At 40.5% G+C, this 17,074-nt stretch overlaps 1 protein-coding gene across 2 annotated transcripts in view; it reads left to right on the forward strand.

Moving 5' to 3' along the window:
• The first annotated feature begins 7,265 nt into the window (after positions 1–7,265).
• The window catches only part of ccdc141 (coiled-coil domain containing 141), a 48,154-nt gene continuing 38,345 nt past the window's right edge, over positions 7,266–17,074 (forward strand). For both annotated transcript variants that reach the window (XM_035408196.1, XM_035408195.1), the window contains exons 1-2: positions 7,266–7,668; positions 8,922–9,044. In XM_035408196.1, the coding sequence (XP_035264087.1) occupies positions 7,567–7,668; positions 8,922–9,044 (225 nt within the window). In that variant the 5' untranslated portion in view covers positions 7,266–7,566. The remainder of the gene's footprint in view (positions 7,669–8,921; positions 9,045–17,074) is intronic.

Consider the following 17,074-nt stretch of genomic DNA (forward strand, 5'->3'; position numbering starts at 1 on the left):
TTTTTTGAACTATGTAAACTATGAAGGCAGTAGTCAGAAATGATCATTTTAAAGCAGTTACTTGGTGCGGTATGGTTATAATAGTGTAGTTATTTGAGGGATATTCAAACTTTATGGTGTAAATACTTAATTATTCTGAATTATTCTTTGTTGAAGTGCTACGTGGCCACAAGGGGACACTAAAGTGCCATTTCTTTGTATTGTTTTTCAGTTTCCTAAGTATTAAAACTAGAGGGCAAACAGTTAAGAAACCCTTTTGCCATTCACTTCTTGCTCTTTTTAGGTAGTTCTGTTTTAAAATGGTATGATTTGGAGGATTTCTTCGACTGAAAATGTATGACCCATGGAAACTTCACCGAATCAGTTGTATTGCTGCTCTTAATACCAGAACAGTAGGGTTTCCTGTATTGTTATGACCTTAAACATGCTCTTTTCCTAGTAGGACGAAAGCACACAATATATGTTTGTATTAGAATTAAGTTCACTGTAAAAAGATTGTGCTTAGCAAGGGATTTAGTAGTAGATACTAAGAAAAACTGTCTTTACTACAGTAATATTTCAGGCAGTGGGATATAATAGCAGTCACAATGTATAAGCATTTGAAAGAGTCTATTTGAAAGTAGTGCCATGCAAAATATAAAAATGTATTGCACTATTTCACTCTGGGATGTTAGGCCTGGGTGGTGTGCTGTGGCAATAACATCAACCACCTTAGCAACAGTTCCTTGAAATTGCAGGGAATGGACTTAAATCATAGCGACCCTCTTTTCCAGCATTCCCTGTGCATACAGTGCCTCTCCCATCCCTGCTACTGTGAGCTCAGCAACTCCCCTCCGACTTGTGTTCAAGTAAGAGTGTGGTTTGCTGTAAAATTGCAAGTCTGACCATCGTCATCATCCTAGAATGCGACTGGCATGGAAATTATGGAAGAACATGAGGCATGAGAATTTATTACAGGGAGGAATGTGAAAACAGCATGCTTAGTCAAATGCCTTCAGTGTGAAGACGTAATAGTATAATGATAAACTGTAGATTATTCAAATGTGTTTAATTACATATTGAGATAATCATGTAGTTTATAGATTGTAACATACATAACTTGATCATTTTAGTTATTTGCTTGAATGTAAAATTGTGTATTGACAAATGAAATTATTTATATGCTATTTTTGTTTATAGTAACCTAACCTAACAAAATAAAACAGAACCAGCTCCCTCTCCCAAAACCCTTTGTGTAAATATTGCAGTATGATTACACATGACGGATATTGTATGGCCCAAAAACAGGCTGCCACAACTGCACCCTCTTGCCTCTACCTCTAACCCTATTAACTATTAATATTATAAGTCATTGTTGAAGCTTTGCCAAAGCAGTACTGAATATGTGTTCACAGTTCATGTAGGAGCAGGAATATGGATGCTGGGTACAGTTGATTTGGATATTCCTGGTCAAAAAGCTGTGAAATTCCCACTGTTTTTCAGACTTCAAAGGGATGACAGCTGATAGTAGAGGGACCAAAACCCTGCTGACATGTACCCTCTTTGGGATTTTTTTGTGCATTCTTTTTTTTCTGTTCTTTAATTACTGGATAACATGGCAACAACCTACTATAAACTCAACTCTTAGATCTTGGTAAATAGGCTAAATTTGTAAGAAAATTGTAGTGCTATTTCAGTATGAGTTCAGATGTATGTGGGAATGGTCTTGAACTAAAAAAAATATAGAAGCTTCTTTCCATATCAACTAAACAGTGAAACGCATTGCTGCTTTCATTTGATTATAGTATCATCTATGAATTTGTATGGCAAAATTTGTTGTTGTCAGTCTTAATCCTGAGAACCATTTGTGTATGAAGTTTCTCATTCTTTGCTTTGACTGGAAAAGATAAGAACCAAAACAAAACTAAATGGCTAAATTCTTATTCAGATGAGATGGACTCATAAAGTGGCTTAAGATTTTGTGTAAGAGCATATGTGTATATCAGTGTTTCAAGGCTAACCTTTTGAATTGTATAGAATGTTCTTTTCTTTTTCTCTTAAGGGGGGAATTTTGTTTTAAAAATTGATTATTAAAAATGTATGGATTTGTCTATCCTATTAATAGATTTTTCCTTTATTATGCACCACATTATTTAATAATTAATTTCCAATGATTACATAATTGAGACAGTTGCAATATTTAAAATATGTACATATTTGACACAATGCATCAGACTATTCATTATAAATTTATAAATGTAATTGTTTCATTTATTTTGTTCTACAAATAGTTTGAATACTATTTGGATTATTATGACCTCCTTACGTGTGTGAAGAATCAAGCTTAGCTATCAGTTCCATTTTTTCCCATGTAAATAACAGCTAAATAAATAATTTTCAACAATTTATTGATGATGTCATTATATCCATTAATCTTTACAGTGCCACCCAGCCCAATTACTACTTTAAATTTAAAATAGGTGGTCAGTGCATGATGGGATGGCCAGCCATACCAGCCCTTCTGTATATATAATTGCACATTCCTGGAAAAATCATGAAGCTAATGCATTTTCCCATTGTTGGGATTTTTCCCATTCCTTGAAACTGCTACAATAATCCTGTACTAATACATGTGATGGCATCAGGATAATACCAGCCTTTTGGGAGGTTTTCACGAGTGAACATTGTTGAAAGGGCAGTCACGCTTCTAGTCTTCAGACCTCTCCGCATAGCCAGCAGTGAAGCGAGGCGTGCTGCAGTTGTTGGCTTGTTGATGCCAATTAAGTGGAAAAGTAGAAATGACGGATTTCACTCTGAAGTGGAAGTATTAGGTTACTATGGCAAACACAGTGGAAAACTATTATGGGTGTATGGGAATAGAGAAATTTAAACCAAATATCTCATTTTTGTAGTTGCTTTTTCACAATAAGATGGTAACAATCCCGTCCACTGAATCCCTAGCTCCCCCCACAGTATCGGCACGTTTGTTGATACTGTGATTCTTAATCTCAGTCCTGGGGACCCCTGTGGGTGCTGGTTTTTGTTATAGCCAATCTCTTGCTTAAGGTTGTTATACACCTGTTTTAAGTTGCAGGTTTGGCTTTTATCATTTGTGTTGTCTTCTTTTTTATCAACCAAATGGTTAGTTTTAGTGGCTAGGTGTCCACAATTTCAAAAATTAGGAGCCTAATTTTCTTCAGTCTTTCAATTGTTCAGTTAAATTATTTTTTGGCCTCTATGTAATCATTTGCCATATAGCACAATATAGCGCAGTGTGAATGTGGGTCTTTCTATACATCATGCCATGCAAAGTTATTTCTAATGGCTTAAGAGGGTAAATAATATCTCTCAACATGAAAAACACCTACTTAAGAAAAATTAACAGCTCGTTGAATTTCTTGGATTGTAGTTGTGGTTGGAACAAAAACCGGCACACGCAGGGGTCCCCAGGCTTGCTGTAAGTCTGAGAACCAGTGTTAGTGGATCAGTACCTTTGCTATATCCTTTTCCCCAGCCTTTTTCATTGGGACCTTTACTGTGTGATTCTGTTCTTAAGATTACAAAGTTGACTTGTAGCATATTGTGTCATATAAACTGTTGACTAGTAACTAAAGTGAATTTCTGTTCTGGAAAGACTAATCTCTGTCCCACAGACATACACAGGCAAAATTTTATTTCATATAATCCTGTAACATTTGCATAGAACATATCAGTTGTTAATTTCTTTGGGAGAAAGGTATATGTGTAGTCATACTAAGAAAAATATTTCTGAAATATTTATACAGAATCAAGATTTCAAAGGTATGTTTCCTGTATTTGCATATTCCATTCCCTTACTAAATACTGAGATTATTTTATACCATGTAGCTGGACCTGCTCACTTTAATAATTTGGGAGCAGGCTCAGCTACATGATTATTTATAGCCATCTCTAGTCATATTGTCCAGATAGACATGGAACTGTTAGATAATAAATGTGTGCATGACAGCTATCGACAGTTTATACAGGGGATAGCCAAAAATAACAGCTTCAGATAACCATAAGAGATTACATGAATGTGTTTTTTTTAGGGTAGGGCTTCAACTGGTTGCTGAAATTATATTATCTTTTTTATGTTCACATTTATTTAACAGGTTTATTGAATAATATAGACAATATTATATAGGCTGCTCTTTATTTGTATGTTGAACTAGTAGAAAAATTAAACCATTTTCTTGTTGAAATGTCATTCACCGTATAAATGTTTGAATTATACAAACAATGAGCTCCATTGATAATTTTTCTTACTCCGTAACTTTATATTTGTAATCAAACAATTCTCATGAGGCTTAAGTACTGATTCTAAGCTTTAATTTAAGCGTATTTTAATACATGTTGGTTTCACCAATTAACAGCACTTTTTATACATAGCCCACCATTTCAGGGTGCCATAAATGTTTGGGACAAATCCTTCACAGGCGTTTCTGATTAGAGAGGTGTGTTAAATTGCTTCTTTAGTCAGGATAAGGACCAGAGTTGTGCCAATGAGAGTCAAAGAAGCCATTACTTTGCTGCAAAATAAGAACAAATCTGTCAGAGACAGGCCAAGCCTCAGGCTTCCCAAAATCAACTGTTCGGAACATCACTAAGACGAAAGAGAGCAGTGATGAGCTCAATAATTGCAAAGGGCCAAGGAAGACCTCTGCAGTTGATGACCAAAGAAAAAAATATCTGTCCCAAACATTATGGAACTCACTGTACATACTACGTTATTGTGTAATACTTTGTTAGAAGACTTAAACCACTTGCACCGTATCGTGTTGACACATTTTTAGTGTCTGTTTCAGTGCAGGCGCGCAGTGACAACAACCGTGCATGATTGATCCATTTGGTTCCTGTGCTGTGAGGAATTTCAGCTTAGTTACAGAATGCAGTGTGGACCAAAACATCTCTCAAAGAAAACAAGTACAAAACCCAAAATCATTCAACAGTGAGTTATTCACCAGTTTCCCTTTCAGTTTTGCACACTGATTCAGTGCAAGCAGAGGTATGGTGACTGCTGCCCGGTGTAATCATGACAGCTTCTAAATTTAAAGTCTTGTGACTTAACTTGGTCATGCAGGGAGGGTTACTGGCTGATTTATCAAGAGCCTTCCAACAGATGGCCTGTCTTTCCAGGGCCAGTGATTTCCTTTGGTCAGCTTACATTTGTCTGATGTGCTGAACACCATCTTGCCCCTTCTACTTTCTCAGCTGTTTCTCCAGCAGAACAGCTGCCATGTCGTTACCACACAAGAAGCTGGCATGTCTGTAAATACTATTAAAAACATGGCCAAAAGCAACTTTTCCTGTTAAGCTTTGGAAAGCTCAGATTGGAAAAATATCAGCGAATACTTATTGCACTGGTTGCTCTATTTAGGAATATGGGACTGCCTGTCCTGAAGTCCTGTTTGGCTTTGCAGTAACTCCCCAAGTACACAATTATAATCTCCAGTCAGCCAAGATACTCTCCTGGCAGGCAGCAAGCGTGTTACTGGAAAGCATTTGGAATCCAAGATTCTCAGACACAAGAAGTCTTATGCGCATAACTGCCATGATTGGCCGATAGCCAGTAACAGTATAAAATAAATTCTGCTTCAACAGCACTAATTTCATCACCATAGCTGTGTTATTAGTATAGTACAGCCTGTTTTTCCACTTGTGATACTTTCCACTTATTTTGAAGGATAGTGTTCCAACTGGAAATGTTAGTGTTAGAACGCAGTTGGGAAATGCATCAAATATTTTCAAAGCCAATGACAGAAAGTGATTTTCTGCTCTGATTTTATGAGCATAAATTAAATGAACTGAATACCATTGGGGGCGGGGTAAACAAATTATCTGGCATGCGTTCTGTACCATTCTGAACAGCCGATTTATTGAGGGCATCTCATTCCACAGTAAAACTCATTACATACCCAAGTGTGTAACCCAGTATAATTATTCACCTCCCCCAGAATTCCCAGTCTTCACCGTATTAATTACACACAGTCTCATTGTGTCCTTTCACAATGCACAATTCACAAACCACTGCACTATGACAGCTGCGTATTGGTAATACTCATTCACATACATTTTTGTAGGTATCTCATTTCATATCTTAAATTATGAATGGATAGTCTGGCATCCAAAAACACTGCAATGCATTTCAATTAAAGGACTGTTTTTACAAAATGCATCATTAGACCTGGCATCTCCTACAGGTTGTGTATGAAACAATTGAATGACTGGTCATTTTGGCATGCAGAAATACTGCAGCGCATTTATGCATTTATTCCTGTGGGTTGTGAACAAGGCACATGCACTTTGACATCATGATGCAGGATGTGTTCCAGTGGTGAGTAACACAGTGAAGCTGCTGTTGTTATGGATGCCTTGACTGTGTTTGATTTACCTTTATACCTGCATCTGGGTATTCAAAGGCTAAAGGTAACATGCTGAAAGTTAACTGTATGCTTTAGGTCATAAATATTCATCAATAGAAGAGTAAGCAAGATAGCCCAGAAAGCTGAGCATTTAGAAGCGGCTGTCCAGCTGTGTTTCCTAGAGCAGTGAAGTTCCTGCAGTGTTTTCCCAGGGCCTCTTCCTTCCATTGTGCATGAGTCAGGGGATTGTAGTGGTTTTTATCAAGACAACACTCCCGTTACATTCTGGCAGGCTGGCTCTCAAGCCATATTTAAATCAACCCAGTGGAAGTTGGAATATTACTGGGCACATGGAATGCCTGAAGTTTAAAACATGTAACAGGGAGTTTGTAAAAAGGGTTGCGTGACAAAATGGAGAATTTATTAATTATGTTTAGGTGGGTTTCTAGGCAATCTCCTGCATGAAGCAGTGGGAAAAGGACAGGTTAGGATTGAAATGACATAGCCAGAGCTGCTCATCAGCTCTGTGTGTTTAAACACAGGCATTCCTGGGTGAAGGATTCTTGGCTGCCAATGGGGACACTGTAAAGGCTTCTCCAGAGATCTTAAGAGGCATTGTTACACTGATAGAAATGAATGTGAATATATTTACTTGTATTTTTATGCAGCGTGGTGATTGTGAATGCAGGGTATTATTTGGATCTGACAATAAGAGGGAGTGAGAGTGAGACAGACAGAAAAACAGACAGACAAATGAGACAGAGACAGAGAAGTTGGTGTAGGGGGCATGTAGAGAGACCAGAGCTACTATACTAGGGGTGTGTCAAGTGACTCTCAACATACTGATAATCCTAGTGGATAGTCCTATTTTTAGCGCAGTCTGCTGTGCTCTGTCCGTGCCTGCACTGTGTTCGACGTTGGGAATCCATTCAAGCTAGAAGCCTCGACTGGGACTGCAGTGAGGAATCCACCACAGAGGGCTCCGTTTGGGCGCTGCAGGAACGGCAGGCAATCCAGTTGCTGGAGAGGAGATTTGGCACCGTTTACACTGACTCCCTCACTTTGGAAAGTGAGCAGCTCTTGAGAGGGACATCAAGTTGCTTGTGGTTTGAACTTCCCTGGATCTCTGGCAGAGGGGCTGAGGGTGAGGGCCCAGGAATATTTTGGCCACTTTGTGCTGAATGCAGAGCGGACCGGTGAGACCATGTCCAGTGAAGGTGACACCAGAGGTCAGCCTTCCGCAACAACAATCAGCACTGTTGCAGTGCAGGCTGGCGACTCTCGGCTCGTTGTTGCAGTTCTTAAGGTACTCGTCTCCAAACATTTAAGAACATGCGAGAAAGCCTGTTGTAAAGAAAGCGGCTGTAGCAGTTTGTTTTATTTTGGTCAGTTAGGCAGAGCTCAGATTTTATCTCAGAACAGTGTAACCATCATATGATGGTTACAACTTATATACAAGACAACTTATGAGTCCATTATATCCAGTAACATAACTATTTTGCTCGTTTTATCCTTACAAATGCATAAGAGAACTTAAAGAAATTGAAGGTCTACTGCAGAGAGCATATTGTATCATAATACCATATAATGTATGGTATTTTTCTCAGATCGTTTTAACTGAAAATGACATTTTATATAATGGGATATCACATTTACTTTGTTTGAGAGAGCTTGTGTTATTGATCTGTCTGTGTCTGACAGTCACTAACCTCACAGCATCTTGTCACAGAATTGATTTCTCCACAGTTCTGCTGTAAAACTTATTCTTCCAATTTAGTTATAAGCTTACAATGGTCATTTGATGGTGGATTTTAAATGTTTCCATTAAGCATGCACTAGAATAGTTGTAAGGCAGAGATGTGCGACAGGGTATGACATGCAAGTCTAATGCTTATAAAATAAATATAAAATATAAATAAAAATATATATATGAGGTCTGCCAAAGACAAAATAGTGATATATTGTTTGAGTGGGATCATAACAAACTGCCAATCATTGAAGAATCATGTTGTAAGTTAGTTTTAGTCTTTTGTGTTGTTCCAGTTGCGCCAGTAGAGTGTCCAGTTTAGCTAAAATGATGATGTATTTGTTGACATTTCCTCATTAAAGAGACTATGGGAAGGATATGGCATTCTGAAATGCATTCCCCATTAAATGGCAGCACATTGCAATATAATCAGCTCTGGGATAGTTAAAACTGTAAGCGAATATAAGAGGATTCTCACAATTTACCAGTATGTGGATCAAGCTGGACATACTGGATCATACTTAAATGTAAATTGGTTGACCTTTATCCTTAGCTAATTTGTCAGGCGTCAGTTTGAATTTATTTAATTCACTGCATGTTCCCGCATCAGTGGAGTGTCACACAAATTTTTAGTGTCATGCAATGATGGAATGGCATAACACATAGGAGGTATGATCTAAGTTTTCCTCTTGGTACGCCTGTAGGACATTCTTTCTGTGTCATTTACAGTCTGCGAAATTCACACAGGGACCACATGGGTCTCCTGTTACAAATGGTTGAATGAAAAAGTGGCATGGCTTATGTTTTTGTAGTGCGGGCCACTGTTGCAGCTGCAGTTGGCCGAATCAACACCAAACCTTCTAGAGATTGGGAGCAACCAGGATGAGACCAAGAAACACCTTGATGAGCATGAGCAGCTGCTGACCAACCTTAAGGTAACCAGCTGAAAAGCACTGTCCAATGACCAGGGCTGCGTGTGTCTGTGCTTTTGTGGTTTGTTTCCAAAGCAGAAGTTCAGTCTTAGGGATCTTTTCAATCATACACTTTTAATTGCCAGTGTTTATGTAACACATTGTGCCCTTAGTTGCACAAGAGTATGATTTATGTTATTGTCAAAGAAAGCATTGTTTACCTTGTTTACCTTGCTCCATTTCCCAGTATAGCTCAACAAATATTTAAACTTTGGCCTCTCGCTTATGTCAGGTATATTATATATTATCACTCGTAAGTCTCTTCCACTTAAAAGCCTTACTATGAGCCGTTGTGTAAGGTCTGTATAATTCAACCATAATTATCCATGTCTGCTGACAACTGTCTACTTGTATGAGATGACAATACAGAGACTGCTACTATTTGCTGTAAGGAGCATTACCTGTTACCCTGAGCCCTGTTGATTTTTCCATCAAATCTGAATTCAAATGGATTTGTGACTGTATTGATTGTGTTGCATGTAATGGCTTAGCTAGTGCTTGTAAAATTGCAGTCTTTTTGTGTTGTTTAATGGAATTATCACAAGTAATGCAAGTTGTTGGTCATTACAAGGTGTTGCAGGGGTTTAAAAAAAGTGAATGCTGACCATACATGCAGGAGTTGTAGGCATGCTCAATCCTCTCTGATCTGTGGAAAGCTAGTTACATCACTGACCTTTAAAAAGCCCTATACTCTCTCTGCTATACTTGATATGTGTAAATATACCAAGAACTAAAGAACCAAACAATGTTTTTAAAGCAATAACACATAAAAATAGTGTTGGTGCCCTCTACTGCCACTATACTCTAGTATGCTGATGTTACTAATGTCCAGTGTCAGTAATTTAATGTGACATTCTGCATTTTTAGAAAAGTTAGATTATGAAAAAGATGTATTGTGTGATTCAGACATTATATAGGCTATCAGTGGTATGTGTGTGTGCGTGGACATGTTTGTGGTTGGGGGAGGGGGGGAGCTCGAACAAAGAGCTTATTACAAAATTGTTGATATGATCAAAATGTCTGTCCACAGAATACAGTATCACAAAGAGACCCCTATTTGTGTGATAGGGGGACAATGTGGTGTGACTGATATATATGGGTTGCCAACTTATGGAGTAGAAGATAACACATCAATCACTCATTTTAGTAAATGGCATCCAAAAACAAACATGGGACACAACCGTTGACGGCAACAATAGTACTGAATGTTTTACAAGTCTTGTGTATTTTAGCATAGCAAGATCTGTTGTCCAAATATTCTGACCACCCTGCTTACTATATAGTGAGCTCAATAATGTTTTTTTCTTGCTTTGTCTCTGTACTCCACAATTTTAGATTTGTAATCAAACAATTCACATGTAGATAAAGTGCAAATTCTCTGCTTTTACTGTTATTTTTATTTTGTTAACCTTTATTTAACCAGGAAAACCCCACTGAGATCGAAATTTCTTTTGCAAGGGGGACCTGACATAAAACACAAAGTTACAAATTTACACAAGATGGTAGACAAACAAGTTACAAGACATCAAACGGGGAATGATGCAGCAGTGTAACAGTAATTGAAAAGCAGAGCAGGGGTTAAAAACAAGAGCATATTTCAATATATTAAAGAATTTTTTGAATACATTTTCGTTTCACCATGTAGAAATTACAGCACTTTTTATACATCATCCCCCATTTCAGGGCACCATCATGTTTGGGACACATGGCTTCACAGTTCTTTCTGCTTAATCAGGTGTGTTCCATTGCTTCATTAGTTTATATAAAATAGAGGTTTTAGTATCTAGCCTTGATTCTAGGCTTTTGATTGTCTTTGGGGTCTGTTCTTGGTGTTTTAACGTGACGATCAGTGCCAACGACAGTCAAGGAAGCCATTATGAGGCTGAGAAAAAAAGCAGATTTAGGCCAAACCTGTGCCTTAGCAAAATCAACTGTTTGGAACATAATGAAGGAGAGCAGTGGTGAGCTCAGTAATCACAAATGGCCTGGTAGGCTAAGGAAGACATCTACATTTATGACCAAATAATTCTCACCATGATCAATAAGAACCCCCAAACACCTGTCTGACAGATCAGAAACAGTCTTCAGGAGGCATGCATGGATGTGTGGGTGATTACTGTCTGCAGAAGACTACATGAACAGAACTATGGAGGCTACACTGCAAGATGCAAACTACTAGTTAGCTGCAAAAACAGGACAGCCAGGTTACAGTTTGTTAAGAAGTACCTAAAAGGTCTTGTGGACAGATGAGACCAAAATTCAATCCAAACTAAGTACCCTACCTCATCTGTGAAACGTGATGGTAGGGGTGTTATGGTTTGGCCATGTGGGGGGGCTATGTATAGAAATTGCTGTCATTTCTACATGTTGAAACCAAAATATACAACAATTAGAGCTCTTAGAACATTTTTGTCATTCAAGTTAATAGAATAATTTGAGTTGTGGATGGTCATTCATGTTAATTGTATCAGGAATTTTACTACAAGTAAATATGTCATTATAATACTTTTAATCAAAATACTAATGAAATGTGTCCAACAATATTTTTTCATAACTAAATGATTAGTATCAGGAGATTTTGCCACATAGTTTGCATGTGAAATTGCTGGAATGTCATTCTGTGACAGAACATTGTTTTCGAACAATTAATATTTTTTAACTGTTTGGGGATTGTTCTAATCATTACATTATCTCACACTCAAATTAAAATCTAATCAGAATGTTCCCTAAGGTTCTTGGAAAATTTCTGTGTTAGCTGAATCATACACATAACTTTCATTTTTATAGATTGCTAAAACGTATAGTTACAGTATAAAACTGCCTGTTAAAAAACAGCAGTCAGCAGTTATCCAGGTCATACGTTACTCATGCTGAGAAAGTATGCTGCCTTAGAGGCTGCTCGAAGGCATGGCACTGAGCCACTGTTCAAAGGCAGCATGCCTTTGGCATAAATTAAGTGCTGCCTGTAGCCTTGTACTGTATATAGTGTTTACCATGAAGAATCCGCAGTATATGGGATATATGGAGCAAACCATGAAGATCCCAACCAAGCAACACAGTGAGTGCAACCAGGTATACCAGTGATAGTAATGCTAATTTCTGGTTTTAGTATAAATTGGAATAACATATCATGAAGGTAACACAATCTCTTAGTGTATAGTAACCTCAAGCTAAGTATATGATGATAATTGATATAGCTTTCAGGCCTCATATTATTTATTTTTTTATTTATTTTTACTGCGTAATTTGGCATCCAACATGGGGCTGAACAAGTCCAATTCTCATCCTAATTGGGAGTGTTTAAATAATTGGCAGTGTGAATAGTGTATGAAATGCCAATTCAGGAGTGCAGGCATCCAAGTTTCTCCTCTGAAACACGTGGTGTCACCAGCCTGCTCCTTGCACAACAAAGTTCACATAGAGTTGAGCTGAAGGAACAAATCTCAGCAGAGGGCAATAGAGAGCAATGAAATTCGGACCTCTAACTGATTGAACCATCCCATACCCTTGCTCGACACAATCGCCAGCTGTTCAACTGTTCATCACCCTCTGGAGCTACTGGCCACAGTCAGCACTGACATGGTCAGGGTTCAGTCAGAGACAATGGGGCCCATTGTTGTACCACAGTGTGGTGCCTTAAACGAATGAGCCACCCAGCACCCCAACACACCTCATATTATAAATAAGGTTCAAGACAACCAAACATTTCTCTTGTTTGGTGGAAGGCCAAAAAAACTTTGGGTGACCACTGCACGTAGCAGGTGCCGATAAATGACTAGCTGTTATCAGTGAGAGACATGTCTCTCCACTGAGCTAGCTCTTTTACAGTGCCACGTAGTCTGCAGCTTGGGGTAAAAGTCACTGGTTCATGATCAAGGGCGAGGAGGAGTAAACCTGATTCAGTGGGAGTGCTCCCTACATGGGCTTGAATGGCATAGCAGTGACTCAACAAGGGACAGATGGTGATTCCAAATTGGGGGAAAGACAAGGGTAGCAGTGTAATATAACGGGTAAGTAACTTAAAGGTCACAGGGCTGAATCACAGGTAGGGCACTGACGTTGTACCTTTGAGCAAGGTACTTAACCTGCATTGCTTCAGTGTCTATCCAGCTGTATTAAAGATACAATGTAAATGCTATGGAAAAGCTGTGTAAGTCGCTCTGGATAAGGGACTGCTAAATACCTGTAATGAAATATAACAGGGAAGAAAAAGTCACTGCCACAGTCACTGTAAAGGTGAAGGAAAAGCAGCACGAATGAGCATGCCACAACCGAATATCCTTTTAACTTTACATTCATACACTTTTGGTTTTTTGAGTGGAACATCCAATTAAAGAATAGCAGAAAATGTAGCAGGACATGCAATCACAGCTTTTTTGTGGCCCATTAGCCCAATGGTCCACCCTGCAGTGAACACTAGATGTAACACTAAATCAAGATGGCGCCAGGATCAGCTGCCTCGGTACAGTGCTCTCTCGTACCTTGTTTGTTTTTGTTAGTTTGTTTTGTGTTAAGCGAACCCACCAGGATCACTTTTACTACCGAAGAATTGCTGAACATCCGACGTATCATACCATCTGATCTGAAACCGGACTTTTCATACTCAATGGACGTTTTGAACATTTTACTGAGTGGAGCAGCAGCTCTCTATGAGAGATACAGGAAACGCAGACGGAAAGCGTGCAGGAGCGCTGGTCCGGCTGCGACAGTGGGGTTTTAGGATCCCTCTACCTAGTATTCACCTCGCGAATGTCCGCTCCCTGGGCAACAAGATCGACAAGCTGCTGCTACTCAACAGAACCAACAAGGATTTCTCTCGCTCTGTGGCACTGTGCTTCACAGAAACCTGGCTCAGTGAAACTACACCGGACTGTGCACTACAGATACCTGGGTTCCATCTCCATAGAGCAGACCGCGTCACAGAACTGTTGGGGAAATCCTGAGGCAGCGGAATCTGCTTCTATGTGAACGAAGGTTGGTGTACCGAGCGATGTTACAGAGCTAATGAAATCCTGTTGTCCAGAACTGGAAACTTTATTCATAAACTGCAAACCGTTCTATTCACCACAGGAGTTTTCCTCCACAATTCTGGTCGGTGTTTACATTCCACCCCAAGCGTGCGTGGGGGAGGCGCAATAGTGCCTGGCTGACCAGATAATCAGCGTGGAGCAAAAACACCCAGACTCTGTCCTTATAGTTTTGGGGGACTTTAATGGAGAAAACATCAGCCGTAAGCTGCCCAAATACAGACAATTCATCAAGTGCCCCACCAGAGACAGTAACATTCTAGATCATTGTTATACCACATTAAAGGGTGCATATCGTTCTCTCCTGCGTGCAGCCCTGGGTCTCTCTGATCACTGTTATCCCCGCCTATAGGCAGAAACTAAAATCTGTCAAGCCTGTAGTGAATACAGTGAAAAGATGGACCAGTGAGGCCAAGGACACACTACAAGCCTGCTTTGATTGCACTGGAGTGTATTTGAACAGGCAACCACTGATCTGGCTGACACTGTAACATCCTATGTCAGTTTCTGTGAGGACGTGCATTCCCACAAAGACTCATACCAGGTACAATAATGACAAACCCTGGTTCACCACCAAACTGAGACAGCTTAGCCGGTCCAAGGAGGAGGCATACAGAAGGGGGGGACAGAGCCCTGTATAACCAGTCAAGGAACACATTGACAAAGGAGATCAGGGCACCCAAGAGGGGCTACTCTGAAAAGCTGAAAAACAGGTTTTTGGCCAACGACCGTGCGTCAGTGTGGAAAGGCCTGTGGGACATCACCAACTACAGGAAGTCATCCCCCTTCACCATGGAGAATCGGCAGCTGGCTGAGGACCATAACGCGTTCTATAGAGGGTATGCATTGACGTCACTTTCTCACCGGAATACGCCCCCTCAGTCGGACTGAGTGGCAAAACATGCTGCGACATGGCTTCCTTTAGTAGAGGAAACTGCAAAACCAGGAGTAAAACAAACGATTATCTGCTTAAATTAAAGGCAGTTGGACTCGACAGTGATCCTTACAACTTACCAAAGAACCAGTGGTCATTGGACATTCAACAAGAAATTGGAGCTATCTTTTTACCGACTGCCGAAAGCTGAAGAAAAGAGAAACAAATGGATCGCTGCAATTCGCAGAAACAACTGGAATCCAGGCACCGAAACGTGGATTTGCGGTTGTTATTTTGTGTCAGGTATGTTGGATTTTTGGGTAAAATCATACCTTAATTTATATTCTTGGCTAGCTAACACTATCTAACCACCCCCCCCTTTGTTTGTAGAACACAAGGCTCATCATCATGGATGTTTTTTAATAAATGCTGACAAAAACTTTAAAGTTACACAGAATATAAATGAAAGATGCTAAATATTTAATTGATGAGTAGTCAATACAGTACATAACTTAAGGTATGATTTTACCCAAAAATCCAACATACCTGACACAAAATGACAACCGCAAATCCACGTTTTGGTGCCTGGATTCCAGTTGTTTCTGCGAATTGCAGTGATCCATCTGCTTCTCTTTTCTTTAGCTTTCGGCAGTCTGTAAAAAGACAGCTCCGATTTCTTGAATCTATTTGTACAGTCAATCGCACAACAGCTCTTTCCCATTTTAGATGTGTTTTTTGTGTTTTCGCGGCATTCAAGCTGAACGCTAACGCTGCCACTCAGTAGTCTTTCTGCCACTCAGTGGGTGTAACCACAGTGACTTCTACTTACTGTGACGTCATATGCATACCCTCTATTGTCGCTTTGAAAGGGCAATGGTCACACCCCTCCCCCGCTCCAATTCACACCTAGCACTCACACCTAGTACTATGCTTTCTATGTATATATGTCTATGATGCTTCCCCCCGCAGCCCCTCCTGTACAAACTCTCACCCAGCACATACAACAATGTCATGAAGTCCTTTGAGAGGCTAGTGTTGGCCCACCTGAAAGCCATCATAGACCCCCTGCTGGACCCCCTGCAGTTCGCCTACCGGGCCGACAGGTCGGTGGACAATGCAGTCAACATGGGATTACACTACATTCTCCGCCATCTGGCCTGCCCAGGGAATTTTGCACAGATCCTGTTTTTGGACTTCAGCTTGGCGTTTAACACAATCATCCCGGAACTACTCCACTCCAAGCTCTCCCAGCTCACTGTGCCTGCCTCTACCTGTCAGTGGATTACCAGCTTCCTCACTGACAGGAAGCAGCAAGTGAGGCTGGGGAAACTCACATCCTGCACCCAATCAACCAGCACAGGTGCGCCGCAGGGTTGCATGCTCTCCCCACTGCTCTTCTCCCTGTATACCAAAGACTGCACCTCCAGGGACTCCACTGTTAAACTCTTGAAGTTTGCGGACGGCACAACCAACATTGGTCTCATACGAGATGGTGACGAGTCCGCATACAGAGGGGAGGTTGAACGGCTGGCCCTCTGGTGCAGCCACAACAATATTGAGCTGAACACACTCAAGACAGTGGAGATGACAGTGAACTTCAGGAGGCATCCCCCTCCCCTGCCCCCCTCACCATACAAGGCAGCACTGTGGCGGCCGTGGAGACCTTCAAGTTCCTGGGAACTACAGGGACCTGAAGTGGGAGACCAATATTGTCTCCATCACAAAAAAGGCCCAGCAGAGGATGTACTTCCTGCACCTGCTGAGGAAGTTCAACCTGCCTCAGGAACTGTTGGTGCAGTTTTACTCAGCTGTGACTGAGTCTGTCCTCTCCACCGCCATAACAGTGTGGTTTGGCACTGCCACAAAACAGGACACACACTGGCTGCAGCGCACCATCAGGTCTGCAGAAAGGATTATTGGACTAAAGCTGCCCTCACTCCAAGATCTCTACACCACCAGAGCCAGGAAGCGGGCGGGGAAGATCATTGCCGACCCCTCGCATCCTGGCCACCACATCTTTGAACTCCTCCCCTCCGGAAGGCGCTTCAGAGCACTGCACAGGAGAACCAACAGACACAGGAACAGCTTCTTCC

The sequence above is a fragment of the Anguilla anguilla genome, chromosome 3 (genome assembly GCF_013347855.1).
Source record: "Anguilla anguilla isolate fAngAng1 chromosome 3, fAngAng1.pri, whole genome shotgun sequence".
Classification (NCBI taxonomy): Eukaryota; Metazoa; Chordata; class Actinopteri; order Anguilliformes; family Anguillidae; genus Anguilla; species Anguilla anguilla.